The sequence below is a fragment of the Serinus canaria genome, chromosome 4, assembly GCF_022539315.1.
Source record: "Serinus canaria isolate serCan28SL12 chromosome 4, serCan2020, whole genome shotgun sequence".
Lineage (NCBI taxonomy): Eukaryota > Metazoa > Chordata > Aves > Passeriformes > Fringillidae > Serinus > Serinus canaria.
Window position 1 is genome coordinate 40,649,170 of NC_066317.1, and position 22,153 is coordinate 40,671,322.

At 35.4% G+C, this 22,153-nt stretch overlaps 1 protein-coding gene across 1 annotated transcript in view; it reads right to left on the reverse strand.

Annotated features, from left to right (window-relative positions):
• Positions 1-4,855: 4,855 nt before the first annotated feature.
• MTNR1A (melatonin receptor 1A) overlaps positions 4,856-22,153 on the reverse strand; it is a 50,540-nt gene continuing 33,242 nt past the window's right edge. The window contains exon 2 of the mRNA XM_009100717.4: positions 4,856-5,724. Within this exon, the coding sequence (XP_009098965.1) occupies positions 4,856-5,724 (869 nt within the window). The remainder of the gene's footprint in view (positions 5,725-22,153) is intronic.

The following is a 22,153-nucleotide window of genomic DNA, read 5'->3' on the forward strand; positions in this document are numbered from 1 at the left end:
AATAAAGTATATATTTCTTGTGCAATAGTGTAAAATTGCTAATTTTTAGATTTATGAACTCTAGTATACCAAAATCCTCAGCTGACATAAGTCAGTGAAGTTGTACTGTTTTATGTGAGATGAAACAGACACTGTGTCTTAAAGGGTATTTGGATATAACTTTTGGAATAATCTTTTGGAATAATGTATATACTTTTATGAATAACATGGTTCTCAAAATGTATATATGTTGGTCGGTGGTTTGTAGCTGGGATAGTTTGAGTGATGAGTATTTCATTCAATTGGGAAAATATTTTCTATAACCATTATTAAGATATGTACTTTGCTGGATTTATTTTTGTTTCTATTAAAAACTGTAAAGGCTATTGACTTATACTGTGAGTCTTTTCCACTGTATGCACAATGCAATCTCTCAGACACATATTTGAGGTAGAAATAATATTTTTAATAAGTAAATTCATAAAACCACATAATGGAATTCTTATTACAGGCAAAAATTTGAGAAACAGTACATGGGCTATAAGCCAGGCCACTACTTGAATATTTTTTCTGCTAAGAAAGTCAGCTTCAGCATGTGTGATTTCCCAAGCCTCAGTGACGAAATGACAGACATTTGTAGCTCTTAATTATTCATAAATCACTTTAATTATACTTAGAAAGTGCATTTATTAGAAAATAATTAAAGAATAACATTACTACAGTTTATGAGGAAATTGTTCAAATAAAAGGAGCTTTTGAAATTATATTTCAGATTGGATAACCACATATATTTATGTAATTGTGCATTACATTTTAAGGATTTTTTATGATTATTTCTCAGTGCCATGTGAGGGAAATTACAGTTCCCTTCAGTATATCATAATTAATCAGCTCTAACAAAATAAAATTTCAAAAGTGGTCAAAAAGGAAAAAAAGATTTGATGATTATAGAAGGATGCACTAAACACTGATACAGATTGTTCATTATAGTATCTTTATTATGGATGATTCATACACCTGCCTTCTAAAACAAATTAGAAGAAAGAGAAGTAAAATCATTGCTACATATTGTGTCTATTGAAATAACATATGCTTGTTTCATATCTATGCACTTGCACTAGTGGTAGAAGAAAATGTGCAAAGAGAAAATGTGCAAAGCTACTCCAAATGAAACTACATCGTTGCATACAGTTACAGTTTAAATACAATGACTACCCTGTTTGATATTAATATATTAATTAAGATTTTCTTTGCTGGTAAATATTCAATAATGCCAAGCTTCTCTGTAAACGTGAAGTTTGCAATGTAGATGACCACCAATAAAACTCTCTGTCTGTAAGGGTTCAGGGTGTATTGATAAGATCATAATCAGATTGTCAACATAATCAAGATTGTGATATAGGAAAGGAATTCTTGCAGGATTAGGTAGCGTTCAATAAGGCTGTAAGTGTGTTGCATACAGGGAGGGGGACAGAGGTGTTTCACTGCTCCTTCACAGAGGTCCTTTGGCTCCACTGGGGCTCAGATCAGACGTGGATGGGAAGTAGGAAAGGGATGGGCCTTTTCAGATGCCACAGAATAAGACTCGTATTTTAGGACTAAATCATCAGCCAGGGCTGATGGCTGCTATAGGACGAGTACACTAGCTAAACCACCCAGATGGAACTCTTAATAATGCAGTTGTGCTATGCTAACCTTTCAAACAGGAGAAAACTGAATGACTTGGAATATAAAAAAGCATACCATGGTTCATCCGCTATCCCAGAAGCAAGCAATCTCAGATGTTTCAAACTGCATCTCCTTAGAATGGACAGAAATCATTATTATTTTCACCAGTCATCTTTATGTTGACCATAAAGAGTCAGAGCTTGTGAGGGGCTGACTTACATTGTCATGCTCATTGTCACTGAGCAGCTGGCAAGGCTGCTGATTGTCTTGCATAAATCACTTTGACTTTTTTGAAGCAGTAGACTGGAATTAAAAGAAACCATTACTGCAGAGTTAAGCATCATTCATTATTCTTCTACTTTTGCAATGAGTAGTTTTGCAATCCTTACCTAAAACATACTTCAGAGGGCAGCAGATTTAATCCAAAGTTTTCATCCATAGTAATTTAAGCAAAATTATCAACTCTCCCCCCAAAGAAGAACAAGAGATAAATTTCTTAAAATTATTGCTATATTTAGCAGCTCATAACATCACCAACATGCACATTTCTGTGATTTAGATTTAATACAAATATTTCAAAATACAGATCTGAAAAATGCACTCCATTTTTAATACAGGCCTATTCAATAAAATATATACCTTTGGTATAATATGTTCTGTTGTATATAGCAAACCATTTTCATTGTCATCAAAAATATATTTTAGCACTTGCGAATTACAGGGGACTTTACTTCCTCAGATAACCCATATATTGGATACAGTATCCTGACCCAGCTCATAAACATGTAGACATGATACAGATGTACATTTTCTTTAGGAAATGGAAAGTGAAGGGTCTTTGAGAATTCTAAGCTTACTTATGATTAAGCTACTTTAGCTGTCTTTATGCTACTTTCATAGATATATAATAAGACATTATTTTCATTGAAAATATGCTTTAATAAGGCAATTTTTGTAAGAATTTAAATAGTATTTTTTCTTGCATTAAAAACTCATTTATTTGTAAGGTGGTCATGCCTCCCTTGCTATTCTAAAATCACTACACACAAAGCAATAAAATTACAGAGCTAAGCATCCTCCAAGGATGAAATCACAGTGAAGAAAGCTGTGATATACTTTATGCTGTAAATCATGTTGTATCATATCATATGATGATACCCCAGTAGAAGAGAGCTGGTTATTTACACAGTGGTTCTGACTGGAAAATGTAAACAAAGATGAGTCAAGCACCTCAGCAATGCATTGACTTGCTAGTTCATATCCAAGGTTTTACAATGTTGTTTTCATTTAGTTCCATTGATAACTTGACATGAGGCACCTGTTTTTAAGGTAAGAAACTGGTCAGATGATGAAGTGTCAGTGGGGCTTTCAAGCAAATGTGAATTGATTCCCTTTAGTTCATTAGTAAACCAAGGGTATGCTAGTCTATGATCCAAGAAAAATGGAATGCTGTTAGGTTTAAATGCAGTTTAAGGAGCTCTGTGACAGAGTGACAGTTGTTTTCTGAGACATAAGCTCAAGAAAATCTCCAGTAAAGTAAATCATATTTTAAAATAACTGTTTAAGTAAAATTCACATTTTAACACAGATGAACAAAAGTCTGATGGCTATTCAGAAGCTCTTTGTCCCACTGACATTGTTGGGATTGGCTTGGAAAAGCTCAAGTGTACTTGAACATCACTGTAGGTATAAACAATTGAGCATTAAAAGGTATGACAGTTGGAGCTTCTTTCCAGAACTAAATGCTCTTTCTTTTTAAGGTCAATTTGAAGGTGAATCCTATCGTTGTGAATTACTTTTCTCTGCCAGAGGACTTCATTATAAAGAGAGATTCATTGTTACAGGGACAGCCTGTCATGCTATTCTTCCTCACTTCACACTGTACTTCCCCTTACTGAAGAGGTCCCTGCTGTCTGTGGAAAGTCCTGAGAATCACATGTTCCTCTTTGTACCTCTGTTATAAGTGGTATCTTCTCTTTTCTGCTATTTAAAGGTGTCTAATTCTTCTAGGTTATTATACTATTTTCATAATTGTGGTAAACACCTAATTATTAATTTGAAAATTTTATCTGTGGCAGATTAAAACATAACTGCTAGGCTCAAGTTATTCTCAGGAGACCAGTTTCAGAAAGATGTTAAAATACTCATCCTGCATACATGTCTTATTTCCCAGCATTTCATGGGCTTAAGATTCCACTAACCAGACAAAACTGTCATACTCAACTATCATTCCTATTAAATGCATTAATCTTCTCACAGAGATTTAGAACTTCTCTCTTGTACATAAGTGAGATATAACAGTTCTTCCTCACTTATGTTTCTAGAAGGTGTTTCCCCAGAAACTCCTCTGGGATACTTCCTGATTTCATGAGTAATCGTCTCTTCAGAATTAATGGTAATTTAAATTTCTCTTCCCAACCCTCCTACACCTCTTTTTCATGCTGAAACGGCTTGAGCTGATGAATCATGGCTCTTTTCCTTCCTTGCTGTTTATCCTCCTGCCCTTGGAGCTTTGAGGACAATCATTCAGGCATTTTTCTCTTCCTAAAAGCTATTTTAAAATTGAAAAGTCAATTGAGAATGTCATTTTTAGAAGGGCCGGTGAGGTTTAATATCCAAAAAATTATATTCATGTCCATGTTAGCAGCAAAAAAATATAGATAGAGGTACTTTTTAAAAATCCTAATGAATTTTCAGTTACCTTGATTTTTCACCTCACATCTTGTAATATATTTCATAAAGGTCTGATTTCATTTTTTAAAAGAAGTTTTCAGAGATTTTAGAATCAGGACTGTAACATGGACAGAAAGAGCATGTGGAAAGTGACAGGAATTGTTTTATGATTTGTTTTACTGAACCAGGAAATATGGATACTTCTGATTCAATCTCCTTCTAGGTGCTTATCTCCATCTAAGAAAAAAAGAAAAAAAAGAAAAAAAGAAAAAAATAAAAAAAAGAAAAAAAGTAGTCATTGATAACTTTTTATTCCCTTGAGGAATAAAAATGTCATTATACAATGGATATACCTTTGTATAAGAGGATCTGTATGTCAAGGCTCTGTAACAAGCTTCCAAACATCATGCGAGGGATTTGATCAAAGTGCTTTCAGTGTAGAAGGTATATTTCACTAAAACATTTAACAGGAGGGCTAATAAAATGGACACCTTTTTTTGGATGCTGTTGAGTGATAATAGTAAGATTCCCATTTTCAGACAGAGTCCACCTTCACTTGATTGTTGTTTGTAATCAGTGGAGAAGGTTTGCTTCTCATCCTGTCTCCTGCATCATTAGAACTATCCTGGAAAAAAACTTTTGCTGTACAAAAAGTGACAATAATTCTCTTGTATTCTCTTCTGAAGTTCTGGTTCAGGAGTCCATATACTATAGCATTAAGGCAGCTGTTGAAATATGCCATGTAATAACTAGACACAAACAACCACTCTGGAATCCTAGGGATTACAGTTTTGGGGTTGACAGCCACTGCAATGCCTATAAAGTTCAAAGGAGCCCAGCAGACTGCAAACAGTACAAATACCACAAACATGGTTACAAAGTTTCTGAAGTCATGTGGTTTCAGCCTGGGGTTGTTATCTGGTTTAACCCTTCGCCTTACCTGGATAACGAGGATCCATATTCGCAAGTAACAGAAAGTAACCACGGCTATGGGAAGCAGGAAGTGGAAAAACACAACCGCTATGGTATATGCTGAGCTCACAGACTGTGCAAAGGTACAGGAGTAAATCCTGGGGTCATACTGCAGCGATCCCACAAACAGGTTGGGCACGATAGCGACAAATGTGAGGAGCCATATGAGGACAATATAGCACAGAGAATTCCTGTCGCTGTACAGCTTGTCATATTTGAGGCTGTGGCAGATATAGCAGTAGCGATTGATGGCGATGCCTGTAATATTGAAGATTGATCCAATGACACTTAGGCCCATCAAGAAGCCACTAATCTGGCAGTGTAGGTATCCCAGTTTCCATCCGTTGTGAAACACAGATGTGAGGACCAGTGGATAAGGGTAGATAGCTACTATCAAGTCTGCAACTGCCAGGCTTACAACAAACACATTTCCTGTAAAATAAATATAAAAAAGGCAAGTATTAGTTTTTCTTTTGCTCTTTCCTGTCATTTCTGCTCTCGTTATATTAATGAGCAGCCTCAGCAGAACACTTTAAATGTAATTAGTTTCTACTTCCTAGCTCAAAATTCATTGCCATATATCAGAAATAAGAGACTCATCTTTAGTTTAAAAAGGTAGCTTAACTTAAAGATTAACATTTTGAAAGTAAACTGTCTTTAAGCTTATCTACCATGACCTATTATTTTTATCACGCTATTTCTTTGGATTCTTTCAATCGCACAGACAATCAAATCAAAATATTCATAACTTTAGGACTTGCTTTGGTTTTAATAGTCTCTCTTGAAAAATCTGCAAAAATAATGTTTCTAATAAATTTCCAAACTCAAATTTACCTTCTTTATTTAACTTCCTTTCATTACATTACTAGCCCTTAACTTGTCCAGTCCTGAAATTAAAATCTCTTTTCTCCCATTTATATTTCAAGCTTCCATGACTTTAGTATGACTTTTACATTATTCTCTTTGAATCTGCTGCCAAGTACTTAAATAATGTTAACTTCTAAGAGTCTTGTTGAACACAGACTCAGTTGTCTTTCCTAAAGACGTGCTCCTCAGTAAAAAAAGAGATGCTGGGCAGTGCCCTAGACAGCTCCCAGACAGTACTGATGCCCCATTTTTCTCTGCCTCCAAACTGGAAAATTAGAAATGGAACATTCTGATGATTCATTTTTAAACAAAGAGAGATTATATTCTTCAAAGACAATAGAATCCATCCTGTTTGAAATTCATTTTTTGAGAAGAGATTACATTTTCTTTTTTTAGTCGCTTAAATGATAACCCACCTGAATACCTCCCAACCATTCTAATTTCTAAGAAGAGGCTCACAAGAAACATTGATGTAACTTTTATTAATTTATTTAAAATAACTATTACATGTAAAGCTCTAGGTTTTCATGTCAATAAGTACAGAAAGCTTTCAATTTTATCTTTACATGCGTGTTTGTAGGTATATAAATGTACATATGCACAGACTTTTGATATTCTACTTTGTAGTTTTGAGATTACTCATGGAAGATGAAATACAAGCAACCTGTAATAAAATATAATATTAGTTTCAGATGTTGTACAATTTCAGTGCTAATCCGAGATGGGCTTGGTGAATTGTTCTATGCATTTATTCTGAGCATATAGCATATAAACAGATAATAGCAGGTTAGTAGGAAAGGCAAAAGGAAAGGCACCCAGACTAATAGGGTATTTTAGCTGTAAAATTTTCAAAACTACTTTTTAAATATATTATTTCAAATATCTTCAAATGCATAGTCCCTTACCAATCTCAGGCTTTAAATGTCCAGTTAGAAATGCTCAATCTGCAAATACGCTCAGAGAAAAACAGAAATTCTCTTTCTCTGGATGCTACCTACGCTGTTGTGTTTAAATTTTGATACATGCACAAAGTACCACATTTGCTATTTATACTAATGGCACCTGGAACAAATGGCCTCCATTAAAAGACTGCTGCACAAGTTCTTCTTGATTTAGTATCTGGATTTATAAATAACTTTCTTGTGATGGTGTCTGTAGCTGTTTTGTCTTTGACTGGGGATTCACTGCCAGACTGAAATATGCTTATCCTGAAGCCTTTGGCAGAATTCCAGATCATTTCAGCACAAACATCAGAGCTTCTTTAAGCAGAAGATGACACAGGAAAAAAAGCACTGCTTTCAGAATTTATCTTTGACGTAGTGACAACTGATACAAGAACAAGAGACTGTATGGAACTGAGAGCTCTTTGTTTATCTGATGAATCAAGAAGTGGAAAGTAAATGAAAAGGTGCTGTTGGCAGGTTTTTTTCCCCTGTCCAGAATAATTCAGGATTGATGGCAACATATAAACCCCAGATACTTATTAAAATGTAATATTTGAAAGAATACTATTTATATTTGCTTCTTAACTTTCTGCTTAGGTGGAGACTGTCCATCCTAAAGTTTTTTATCTGCCATCCACTAAAGCTTCTGCTACTGCTCGCCATTATTATTGCTAACATTGCCATTATTTACCCACTTTAGCCAAATGATAAGGACAAAGTTAAAAGGGCTTTTTTTCCTTTAAAAGATGTTGTACTGAAAGGTGACAGATGGCATACATTTCTCTGAATAGTTTTAGCTTTGGAAAAAAAACGAGTTTAGGAAGAGTAGGCATTCTGTCTCTGAATCAGCCAAATTTCAGGCTTCCATAAACTCATGCACCCTGGTTGTTCCAGGTTTTTTCAGCTGTCTGCTGGAGAATGACAAACTGAAAATCTTGGAAACACAAGCTGTTTCATGTGAAAATTGGAGGCCAGCATGAGGATAAGAGGATATCCTACTAGTCTATATTAAAAAAAAAAAAGAAATCATGAGTTTGGAAATCAAGCCCCAAGCTGCCAGCTCATGGTTAGCGTGTCAGCTGAATGAGTAAAGCGTTGGGGGTGGAAACTGCTTGGAAACCAGATACCTGTTTGCAGACTGGACTTTTAATTTGCCTTTCAGGAAGGGTTATTTTAAAACTTGAGTTCAGATAAATTTTTGTTATGAGCATGGAAATTTTTTTTGCTAAGACAGAAAATTGAGCTCAAAAAAAATTGGCATTAGTATGATTGTTGAATATTTGGGGTTCATTGATTCAGACCCTGAAGTTGGATCAGAAATGAAGTTGAGCTTTCATATGTTATATAATAAACAATTTAAAACCATGGTACCAAAATCACTGGAAAATATTGCTAATTTATAAAATTCTCATATTATAATAGCATATTGGGAAATTATGTTCTTATGTTTGTAGCATAATTGGTATTTTAGAGGTGAGTATCATAAAAAATGTATATACCAAAGGGCTAATTTTTATCTTCAGAGTTAGGTTTGAATAGAATACTATAAATGAAGCCTGAAGCTCTATAATGAACCTTTCAAAAAGGCCACAAAATCAAAATCTTGAATAACTCTTCCTTGAAGAAAAAAATTCATTCTTTTTAGAGAGTGAGATCACAGAACTGTGAAAAAAATATGATTTGTGTACCTAAAGAATATATTATTATGCATTAACACCAGCTGGCTGAACTGAGAAGGCAGAGGTTGAATTTCTTGACTTTGACATAAGCCAAATAAGCTTTAATAAATTTAAGCAAACGTTGTGCAGTGGATGTATGTGGGAAGAAAGATAATCTACTGCTAACCAGCTTGAGCAGGTTATGTTTTTTGATGCTGTCTAAAGCAATGTTCCACTAAATATTTTCACCACCCTTACTGAAAAAGAAGCCTTTCTGCTCAGCAAACACATAGCAACATCAGATCTACCTGCTGAATATAAAGCTGCATTAACGCAACAGAAAACAAATAAGTGTTTTCCTAGACAATGTGACTTTTCCAAGAGCACAATACAACATTGAATGAGTGTAAAAATTGTGACCTTGACAGATTATAAGAAGAAATGCTTATGGGATTGCCAAAATATCAAAATGAATTTAAGAGCCTCAATAAGAGCTACATGATGTCATTGTATCAGTAGCAACTTGTGTTTGCAGAACATATACAAATTACTGTGTGGGTTGTTAATCCCTAGATTTAGTGCTAAGTATGTCCTGAATGATAATTAAAAAGCTTCCAGAAATTTCTAGCAACCTAAATAGTTACAGGGTACTAATAGAAAAAGATTAAAGTTACATAGATTGGATGGTGCTGAATGCCTACCCTAGAGTTAGAATGCAGGGCTGAACAGTTTGCCAGCAGGTCAGAAATGACTTCTGGCAATTTTAGGAGAACTGAGGGTGATGTGGTCTACAGAGCTCTTACCTCTCTACAGAGCTCTTCCTGTGAAGTACTCTTACTCTTCTAAAATATTTAGTCTGGGGAAAACAACCTACCATAAAAAAGGGAAAGAGCTTATATATGGAAAAAATAACAGTGTTTTGAAGCATTAGGGGGATTCCAGCTAGAATATTTGGGACTCAGAAAGTCTGAGTGAATTTTAGAAAAGATCTCATATTGCTAGCAACATCAGCATGGATAGCTTTTCTTCTTTTTTGCAAGTTATTTCTATACCTTTTAATATTGGTTGCTAAGTCACTATTCTATTCACTTTTGTCAAAGTTTTTCCAGGGTAAATAATGCTTTGGCTTCTTACAACAAATGCTTTTCACAAGCCCTCATGTTTTCATCCTGTAGTGGCATTTTGAAACAGATACCATCATGTTTCAAAGCAGCCATTGAAGTCATATACAAGGATTTATTTCAGTGGCCACTGTCTCAGACCTCTGATGTTTACTTGCTAAGTATGTCTTTAAGGAAAGAGGATAGCGTAATTTGTCCAACACTTAATTTTTAGAAGCTCAAACTTAGTTTTTAATGATCAGATTCATGTCATTCTTATTTACTGTCTTTTCACCACTTGTAAGCTATTGCTAGATACATTAACAGTAATTTCCAATTGTTTCATAACTAACCTTAATTAAAGGGATGCTTTCCTATAAATTTTCATCATGTTTTGTAGATATTAAACAGTATCTAAATATCATAAAAGTATCGTATCATACAAATATCATACAAGTTTGTTATGTACATATTTTTTACACATCTAATAGCACAAAAAAAATCTATTTGCGTTTTTAAGCACTGGTTTCTGATCATTCTAATACTTCTTCCAATTTTCCTCAAGGATAGCTTACAGGTTTTTTTGCATTATGAAATCTTTCTGATTATCCTAGCCCTTGCTCAGGATGTTAATTTGGGAGCTTATGCTCCTTGCTGACAACAAGACTGTGATAGATGCTCACCAGTGAACGCCTGCAGCATCAGAAACTTTAAATGTAATACCTCATAACTGGGTACAGCATCAGAGAGAACTTCTTTCTTAGAGAGGTATTTTGTCAGGCCTGTGCTTATTTAAGGATATTTACATGCACAAAATGGTGTCCTAATGACAAATATTAAAGCTAGATTTGTTTCATATTCCATGAACATTTTTGCCCTGAAAGTTGTTCCATTAGCACCAATATTTCACTTATAAAACATCATAAACAACTACAAAATCAATGAGTGAATGCTGCTTTTGTGAGTACCTAATAAAAATATAATAAAATTTCCTGTACATGTATCCAGAAACAGATTTTAGGCCTACTCAGTGTTTCCTCTACCTGTGAGATCAACCAGTCAGAACGTTTCAAGAAAAAGATCAGGTCATAATCTTTCTAGCATTAAATTAATACTGGAAAGTTGTTGCACCTGGCAGCACAGTTTGGGTATTCACAGAGATCATGCACAACAAAAATTGGTGAATTAAGATAGTTGTAAGTGGGGACAATGACCATGGTTTCTTAGGAAAAATCCCAAAGTCAAATAAGGTTACCTAGACAAGCAAGTGTGCAGTCCTAGCTTCACTGAAGAAAGATTTGAAATGTCTAAGAAACCAACAGTCCTTGCAGCTCAGCATCAAAATGGCACAAAACAGCTGAGCAAAAATGTAGGAATAAATATTACATAAGCTCTAGTGACTCCTGGGAGCTTCATTCACTTTACAGATCATAATATCAACTCCCCTAGATCTGAAAAGCCTATTTTTAAACTAAAGGCACTATTTATAAACCTGTCCTGAATCAAGAAGTCCACGTGCACATTAAATTTGAATAGCGTGATGGGCCTGTGGGTTTTTCTTCTCATTAGCAGGTTAACCCTGATGGTGCAGGTGGTGATGCAGGGAAATGTGAAAGGTTTAAAGCACGTGGTAAACCTTGTAGCCTTAAGCATATGTAAGAAAACCTCTCTCTTTCCTTTCAAGCTGAGAAAAGACCTTGTATTTGTCATTTTCATCAAACCTCATTCCAATGTACACTTCTGTCTCATCATAGAAGGGATAGAAAGGACTTTCATGCCTTCTATCATCTCGTGGGGATGTTAATAAAACCAACAGGGCAATTAAAGACATTGCCACTGCCTATAGAGGTAATGATGATAGGGAGGTAACTTGTTAGCATTGAGTATTAAATATTTGTGGTTTAAACTGATTTACATTCTTACTAAAGTAGAAATACTTAGTGCCAGGTAAGTTCAGATACTGAAATGACCGAAGTAACCTCAATATTTAACTCCAGTTTATAGAAATTCAGGGTCTGGACAGCTGGAGAATAGTATATTAGAGAAATATTGAAGAATAGATTTGTTAAAGAGCTATCAGAATAATCCATATTGTAATGTTTTGTTTCACTGTGCTGAAAGCTGAAGACAAATTTACATAATCAGCACAGCATAAATGAAAGACTACTGATGCATTCAGAAAAGAAAATGCTATACTGTATTTAGATTAATTATCACACAGAATCTTCCAGCGAAGCTGCAGCAACAATTAAATTTGAAATGCCTATGCCATCTTCTGGCCAAGAAAATCAGACACATGAAAGTGTAATTGGCAGAAAATGGCAGTGACAAATTATGTAGTATTCAGACCAAAGGAATGGTTGTGTATCAGGTCCAAGTTGACTGCAGCCAAAGAGTATGCAGATGAGATGAGTGCTTTTACAGATATGCCAAACAACATAGAGCTTTCTGTGGTTTTACCACCTACCATCTTTGTCTGCAGTCCCATGGTACACATGTGAGTGAGAAAGCTCCTGCTCTCCTTCTCACAGTCTAAAAATATTTGTTGCTGCTATTTTTGGTGGTTCAGTCATAAGAGGAAAGTGATGTGAGTTTACTCTCAGGCACGGAAGGGAATTGAATCCATATGCTGGATGAGTGCTACAGACTAGAGGATATTCCTTGCCTCTGGCAGCTTTGTATGACATGCCAGGGCTGCTTTGAAAATATCTCTTATATTTGACCTCTCACATGAGAAGCATACTTAGTTTGCACAATGTGGCAGAGGTGCATGGGATATTGAATACCTCAGTACTGATGAGACTGAGGTATTTCTGGGGATGCCAAGAAGGGCAGCACTATCCAGTGGGATGAATTTACCTGTCATGAAATATAAAGCACCTGAGGAAAGCAGCACTAAAGAAAAGGCCTAGACAACCATTGCCTATTTAGGTGCCTAACACAGGACTAGACAGGACTTGGCATTGACTGAAGATCTCTTGGAAACTGAACTTAAAAAAATCTAAAAGTGGCCAGGGTCTGGGTCTTTTTTAACAACTTTTAAGAAATGCCATTTTAAAAAGCACTTTAGATAGCTCTCAGAGCTACAGTGCACCTCAGGATATGATCATCTTTCTGTTACATTATGCAGCGGCAAAAAATGAAATATTTTGCTTTGAGATTCTACATAGTTGATTCATGTCCAAGATATTTTGCTTTAGAAGCAGCAGCAAATTGAACAAGACTTCTATTCTTTTACAGAAAAGTCTAAAATTTTATCACAGCTATCCATTTACCTTGGTAACAAGAGTATATTAAACTGGCACTGTCATAGGGTTTTATACTTTTAAAACATAGAAATAAAAGATAAAAGTGACCCTTTTCACCCAGCCAAGACCTAACATAAAATATAAAGAAGGCTTAATGTGATTCAACAAGTTCTGCCGTCTTACAGGTGAAAGTTAGAAACCAGGGCAGGCAGACATACTGGTAAATGTCTCAAGTTCTGTGACCCTGCTTTTGGCTCTGATATCTGCCTGGCCTGTTCTTTCTACAGTTCACTGGGTGGGTGTCTTTTCAAGGTCAGAACATCTATCCCCCTTGAACATCAGCTTCTTCTATCATGATGACAATATTTCAGAGATCAAATAGATTTGCCTGAATAACTTATCCACTTGTACAGAAGGGAATTATATTACCACTTCTGACTTGATCTCTTCCATCTCTAATTTCTACGATTCATTTGGGAGGAAAACAGTCCTGTGGACAGCCTGTTCTCCAACAAGGTATTGCCTAGATGTTACAGAACACTGAGGTTCAGCAAGCTGCATGAAACCGATTAGAATAACAATACTGCTGATGTCAGAGGATCACGCAGCTGAGCTGCATCACAGTGGAGGCAATGTGAGAGTACTTCTCCCCCCTTCAACTGTATTTGCACTCCAGACTGGAAATATATGGAAAGACAAAAATTATACTGTTCACAGTAATATCAGAGCTCAGATAAATAAAACTAATAATATAGTTCGAACATAGGAACAGGCAGAGATGGATGCTTATGAAATATAATTACATTTTGTGTCTGTACAAAATCTCACAGATCTGACAGGACTAGATGATGTGAAGATGCAGTCTAGTCCCTTCCAAATTCTAATGTGTATTTTGAGAAAACAGAGGAGCGAAGTTGCAACCACATAACTGACAGGAGAGCCTGACAGGAAAGGCCTCTATACTGCATAAAACATTGCAAACACAAAATCACTTTCCTGAATCTCTTTGAAAGTCACACTTTTATGTAACAGGATTTTGTGGTTCAATTTGTCCAGAATTTTTCATAGGATGAAAAAGAAGTTTAAAAATTCTCAAGAGGACAAAATAATCCATTTTTTTTTCTGTTATGACTAATAACTGTATAGCTGATCATTCAGCTAATGTAGACACTAGACAGCAAAGCTAGTAAAATGAGTTTATAAAATAGTCTTCCCAGTTCTTTCTCTTAAAATCAGCAGTGGTAAAACACCTGCCAAGAAAGTCAAAAATAGCATTATAGAAAAAAAAAATCACTTCTTTAGAGTAGCACGTGTGTTTACTCTCCCCTCCTCTATCCATTCTCTATTTCTCTATTCCTCCTTTTCATATTTATTCCATCACCATGTTTTTTCTCTCCTCACTGACTTACAGCCCAAAATTTTTGTTTCTGACAGAAGCCTTTTTCCTCCACATTTCCCCCTCTTTTCCTCTTCTGTTTGTTGCCCCAAGTTTCTTAGAAGACACAGATGATTATCATACTCATTCCCACCTTATCAGTTTGAGGATTTTTAGAGTGCATCACAGACCCAGGTGACTTCAATTCTTCCTCCCTTCCTTTCAGTTTCCAATATTTTCTATTTGCTGTAGCAAAAGTCAAGTTGATTGGTCCCACATCAGAGTGGAGCAAGTGATATGGTATCAAGTATCACAGGGAATTCTCCAGAAAAAGTGCTATTTTAATTGCAATATTAGTGGGGTTTTTTTATGAAAGTAACTGATGGTAGCAAGAATTCTTGCTGTTCTATACCATCAAAAATGCATTACCACTGGAAACTGAAAAATAGGCACATAAGTGTAACTTCCATATGCATGGCAGCAAGGTGAAGGATCTTAATTTCCATCTTCTCCACTGTCTGTCTTTTCCTCTTCACGATGGACTAACAAATCACGGAAACAGGGTAAGGGAAAACACCTCTGGATTAAAAGAGAGTAAAGACCCCAAGATGTGCAGTTCCTTTCTTCTGTAAAAAGATTTTAAAACCTTGTAAATCCCTCCAGCTATTGGACCAAAATACACTCCTCCAGCCCAACACAGACACCTATGCTATACTCCTTTTTCTGTTGTTTGTGTATGTCCACAAACTGCCAGGAGAAACCTTTACTCAACACATACTTTTGTCATTTGATGGGAACCCACACCAGTTGCAGGGTTCTGCACCACCCACAATGGGGTAAAAATGAGGCAAGAAATACAAATAAAACTTGCTACACTGAGTTTCAGGCAAATGCAAAATATGACAAAACAACAAAGCAGACAACTTTCTTAGAGCAGAGATTCTGGATTGTTGCAGCCAGCAATGAAATTATAGCCCTGGCAATTTAAATCAGTCAAATGCTTGGAGTGGTATATTTTTGCCCCTTGTATTATCCAAAAAAATGGATTTAGATATACAGTAGATTTATAAAAAAATAATTTTTTAGGGAAAAATTAAGGAATAATGAATATTTAAAAATTAATATAAGAAATGTATAAGAAATTAAGGAAGAAGGTAGTTTATTCATTATTGCCCTGCTTCATTAATCATAATTTTTATCTCCTGCACAGTATAATTGACTTGGAAGCAATGTTTGTTTGCTTATCCTAGATATGTACTTTAAAATATGTTGCTGATGAAACATACAATTGAAATTTTGTATTAGAGGAGAAAGCATGAAGACGTTGCACTACCTCAAGTAAAACCTGTATTTTAATTGGTATCAAAAAAGTTGCAGGAAACATACACTTTATCTGCACCTAAAATCCCCTCTTTTTTTTTTTTTTTTTTTTTTTTTTACCTAAAGATCTAATTTCTAGTGTCTCAAAGAACTAAAATAGTTATGAATGAATAAAATTCTAAGTTTTCTAATGTTATCCTCATTGCTAGTAGCAACAGTCTATAATGATTTTAAGACAAAGCTTAACATTTGTGGCATTTGAACAACCATAATTATTTTCATTTATTCTAAGGCTCCCCAGCATGCTTATCTTTGTACAATTTAGTTTCTTCATTACAAAAGCACCTGTCAGAACAAACAAAACAATAGAAACAACCTGACTATAGATTTTGCAGAACTTTAAATATAGTCTTATAAGTAATTTTTCCTGTAATTCTTCAGACAAATAAAGATATGAAATTTTTTTCAGCATTTCCTCTAGATGGGCTAAATTAGACACTGTGACTTTACTGCAGGCAAAAAGACTGAGCTATCCTAAATTAGTGCCAATACCTTTTAAGTACATAATTATTTGAGAAGTACTGATGCTCATGTACATCACCTAGTTATTATTCCGCAACTGGATGCACTAATGTTAATTACTTGTAGGTAATTAACATACCTCCACTTAAATTTTAACTGAATTATCTATTTTTACTATTTTCCTGAATGATGAAACTCTCACAGAAGTTGGCTCTGGGTTGACCAGATCTCTGGAAGTCATAATAAGGAGACCTCATTTATTGCTTGTTTCTTTGTTTTTGGGTTTGTTTTTTCCTTTTTCTCTTATAATGGGAGTTTTCATACAGAACAGAATAAAATTTTCCAGCAGTAATAATTTTAGAGAAAACTTGTTAGACAAAAAGTGAGGTATGGCATCACAGAAGAGTTCAGGTATTTCCACACGGAGCCTTGCATAAGTGAGGTTAACTTGAAGGATTTTTCTTCTCTTTAGTAACTACTGATATGGAAGTAAAATTTTTTTCAATATCCTCTTGATTATTTAATTAGAAAATACATTACTTTTACATTTAATGCTTATTAGAAATAAAATGGAGCTTGGATTTGTGCTTTTATCTTAACAGTATAAAATGAAGTTCTTTATTGAGAGCTCCCTTACACAGAGACATCTAATTCAGCACACAGATGAATTTGCCAAACCATTGAATCCTTAGAAGTAGGCTTCAGAAAAGAAAAAAAAAAAAAATAAAGGCTAAAATAATGATTCAGCTAACTCTACTGACAAGTTGAAGTAGTGGAAGTGAGCAAATAAGTAAGTCTTTGCATTATCAAATTGTTATTCCTCTCCATCTTGTTTTAGTTATTTGCCTTTTCTCTGGGTTTTACTTTCATGAAGAGTGGTGTAGAATTTCTCAGGAAGCTTTTTTTTTTTTATTGCTTAAGACCAAACTGCTTGTTTATCAGTAAATATACTCAAAAAACTAAGAGTCTGTGGCACTAGCTGATATGAAAGAAATATATAAATGGTGTTGACTTTCAGTAGCTACATATGTCTTCAGAATTTATCATTCAGTGTTCTTACTTAACATGTTGCACAAGACTGTCCAGCACAATAATACAAAACTGCTGAAACCCACACTTGCTGTCAAAAGTATTGGATTTTGTATTACAGTAATTTCAGTGTGGGTGCATTTAAAAGCTGTGTTATGATATCTCATCTGAATTATTTGTACCCATTGATTTTTGTTCTGACTCAGAAATACCCTAACTGAGCACTTTGAGAAACCAAACACAATTTGTAAAATTAAGTTCAATACCTCCAGTGTAAAAATGTGAACCCTTTCACTGTGTGAAAATAAAACAAATCTGGAAAACTATACCACCATTATAAACCTAATCTCATAATGTTATGTATATAATATCTTAGCTGTGGAGCTCCTTTCCTTTTATAATGCCTATTTTTTTTCTCCTAAACTCCTTTCTATCTTTGTTTAAATGTTAGCAAGATTCTTAAAGGAAAAAAAAAGCTTTTAAGCAAGCTGAAAAGCTATATATAGACAGCTAAAGATAGTATCCTTTTAAATATTCAGTAAAAACATTTCCAGCTCTCCCTCTGAACCTTACTGCTCAGTTCTTCATCTTTTTTTAGGCACAAGCTTTCTGTGTGCCAACATAATTCATTATTTAACAAAATTTAGCAAACCAGAAGTCAACACTACTACTTATGAAACTAAAAATAGGAAACCCAAAGAAATCTGGGATAACTATCTCAATGAATATTAATAAAAATTATCTCTATGTTGAAAGGATGCCAAAAGAGTAGAAGTTCTGTACAATTAGTGTATGCCAAAGATGCCATGTACTTATGTTGTGTTACAAAACCTGACTCGAAGTTGATTGTGAAGAATGGGTGGTGAGGAAGCCTTAGCTTCAAACAGCACTGAACAGTGCCTTCACATTTCTTTACTTTGTTCTATTAAGGAATAACCCCCTCATTTTTAAAACAATGTCTTTGTAAAACATTCTACAGGTGACTGAATGCTAAAAAAAGGTGGGAGGGGGGAAAGTGTCTTTCACACCTCATCTAAAACTGCCCAGATTTTCTTACTTTAGTTTTGGAAAGATGGGTATTTAGCTTTGTAGGTGAAAATATTTCTTCAAATTTTTTAAAAGACAGCTTGAGCTCCTCAGAGAGCCACTTTAGCCTTTTCCATGAATGAGCACAAAAATGTCTGCTTTAGCACATTAACATATTTTTTAAACTAATAGCAGAAAAGCTTCCCCTAAAGATCTGAATAATAGCTTTAATTTGTGTTGTGTAAAGCTGGTCAGTTCTTGAATCAGAAGTTAATTATTTTGGTAACAGGTAAAAAAAAAAATCTCCTTCTAAATCTTTTATTGAAATTATGTGTGTCAGTTGAAACCATTGATAGGCAATGATAGAATTTCTTGGCATTATAGTCACTTCCTGATAGACTTGAATTCACATTTTAGGAAAGTCCAAGTGGATATCTTTGTTCATAAATTCCAGTAGCTGGAATAGGACTGTGTCAGTTCTTTACAGTATTTTTAGATATATTTTTTAACAAGCTTTCTTCCCTGTAAGTTTGTTGTGGAAGGATGCTGATCTGGTCAAAACTTTAAAACAGATCAATCAACCTTCTTATAGCGAGCTCAGTGAGGAAAACCATGTAAGACAGAGAACAATAAAAAGAAAGCAGTTTCTCCCTGTATTTCTAAGGCACCTCCTTTCTTCCAGAATTGATTTCTGTCAGTTCCATACTCTGATGGTCTCCTGTGGTCCTCTTCTCCTTTCTTAGGCCTGATGTGTTTTCTGTTCTTCTCAACCATCCCACCTCCTGCTGTAGCTGCAAGATCTCTTCTCGATGCCTTCCTGTTGGCTGGTGCTTCCTTTGATTGACCCTGCTCAGCTGCTTCTGGGGGAGAGAAATTCCCCCTTTATTCTGGGAGACAAACCTCACCCACATATGCCTTTACTAACAACGTGTGGCAAGCAGAGTGAGAAAAAAGGTAACAAATATCCTTCCTTATTCAGACTTAAGGGAGAGAAGAACAGTAGTTAAACTTTTCATTCTAAAGACAGTCCCGGATAACGTCTTTTGCAAGTCTGCAAGGAATTAAAAATCTATGCCAAACCACTAAGTCAAACAAAGGAACAACCACATCCAACTTTATTCTTCCAGCATAAGGAAGTACTTAGTTATGTGAGATTTTCAGTAGGGGTACAGAAGTGAGAAGATGTAAGAAGCAGGACCAGTATCAAAGGAACAAACCAAGGTATGGTTTAACATATCCATCAGTGATTTGGATGAAGAGGCAGATGCCTTCTCACAAGCTCAGTGAACACAAAGCTGGGAGGAGTGGCTGATATTCCACAGGGCTGTGCAGCCCTTCAGAAGGACCTTGACAGCCTTGAGAGATGGGCAGAGAAATGGATGCACTTTTGATAGGATGATGGGGAGAGATTTGCTCCACTTCCCTTCTGCCCCAGAGAATTGCATTTTGGAAATTTTCTCCTCAGGTGAAGCATGAGAGCAGCCAGGTTCACTGTGAAATGCATCTTCTCATGCTTGGATTCTACCATATCTCAACAGTAGAGATATGGTGGAATCATGATAAACATTTGTTCATCAACAGGTTGATGAATAAATGTTTATGCAATTAGTTAGTATTGCAGTTGTGATTTTTACTATAAACTGCAGAAGTATACCTTCAGTGTCCTTTATTAATAACAAAAAAGAAATTATTTTGAGGTAATTTATTTCCTGTGCATTTTAGCCTGTTTTTGCTCATGCAGATCACAGAATCATCAAGGCTGGAAGAAACCTTCAAATTCAACCAGTCCAATCATCAACCCAACACCACCATAATAACCCCTAAACTGCATCCCCAGGTGCCACATCCAGACCTCTCTTGAATATTTCCAGAGATGGTGAATCCACCACCTCCCTGGGCAACTTATTCCAATGCCCAATCTCTCTGCCAGTGGCTTGGTTTGTTTTTTGCTTTTTTTTTCTTAATATGTAATCTGAACCTTCTCTGTACAGCTTAAGGCCAGTTGTTGTCATTCTTTCATTTGAGGCATGGCAGAAGAAATCATCACCCACTTTACCACAACCTCCTTTGGGGGCTTGTAGGGAGCAGTGAAGTTGTCCCTGAGCCTCCTTTTCTCCAGACTAAACAATCCCAGTTCCTACAGCCTCTCCTGTAAGACTTGTACCTCAGCCCTTCTCCTGCTCTGTTGCCCTCCTCTGGACTGGCTCCAGCCCCTCCACGTGTTTCTTGCAGTGTGTGGCCCAAAACTAAACAGAGGATTCAAGGAGCAGCCTCACCAGTGCTGAGTACAGAGGGACAATCCCTTTCCTAGTCCTGCTGGCCACTCTGCTGCTGATACAGGCCAGGACACCATTGGCCATGGCCACCTGGGCATGTGGCCAGCTCCTGTTTAGCTGGCTCATATCCAGCACCCACTAGTGGGGCACTGGCTGGGTCACTTACCAGCTGGGTCAGGCTGTTCTGTACTCTCCAGGAACCTTCTAGATTGCCTCTTCTCTGCTGTGCTGTATTTCCAGCAGACATCTAGCAAGTTGAAGTCCCCCAAAAGAACAAATACAGGCTACACAAGGCTAGAAAAAATCCTAGCTATATGGTGGAAAAAAGTAGTGACTGCCATGGATTTGTGTTTCTATAAATAGGGAAGATTATTTGAAATCACTGTTGCCCCTAGTTCATAATAAAAATTTAGATGTTGATGTAAATTTGATTACAGTCCATTCAAGATTTAAGTTTTAAAAGTCATGGTATACATAGCTTCAAATGACAAATCAACCTCACATTTATTTCAGTTAATTGCACAAATACAGAGCATTGGGACCAGGGTGTGTAGTATTTAATGGCTGCATTAGTATTTTATCATTTATAAGCACATTGTTCATACATAAAATGATTCACTGAGAACACATTATTATATAGTGACCTTTTAGTGCTCCCTACAGAAAGGGAGGGAGCACTAAAAGGTGCTCACTGAGATTATTGAACTTCATAGAAATGAGAAGAAATCTGAATCCCCAAAAGAGCCAATGACAGAAATCTACCAGAATTATCAAACCACCATAAATACATCCTGTATTGCATATTATTCACACATTATTATTGGACACAATCAAGCCATTCAAGGAATGCACATGGAAATTTCCAGTAGCAGCTATAACTGCATTTTATTATTTTAATAATTTCATTCTCCCCCCCAAAAAAACCCTAGAGTGTAGTGATATCAAAGCAATGATTTCCTAGAAGAAAATTCCAAGAAGCAATAAAAATATTTTAAAAAATCAAATCCAGAATAATTAGCATAATTATAAAAAAAGTGTAATGTGGGCTTAGTAGATTGGTTTTTTATTTTCACATAATATCTCTTTATATTTCTATTTACGAATTCATTATGATTCAGTTTCCAAAATTAAAAAATCAGCATAACCTTTTTCCTTGTAAAGTTAACTGTTCTGAAGACTGAATTTATTTCTTTGCAGTCAAGTGTTTTTAAGAATACATGTTTTTAAGAATACAATAGATTCATTCATATAAGGTTCTGAATAATCCTTTGAAGTAAATTCAAGGGCAAAAAACCAGATATCTCAGTGCTTTGGTTTTCATGACAAAGATTAAAGAAAATAAAATAATCCTTTTACAGAAAGCAGAAATATTTCACTATCTGGACTAAACTTTGTGTATAGAAATAAATTGAAATTCTGTGTATAAAACTCTCGTACAACATAGCAGAGAAATTAATTATGGAGACATGTCCTTCAGTCTGCAAAATGTTTCAGAG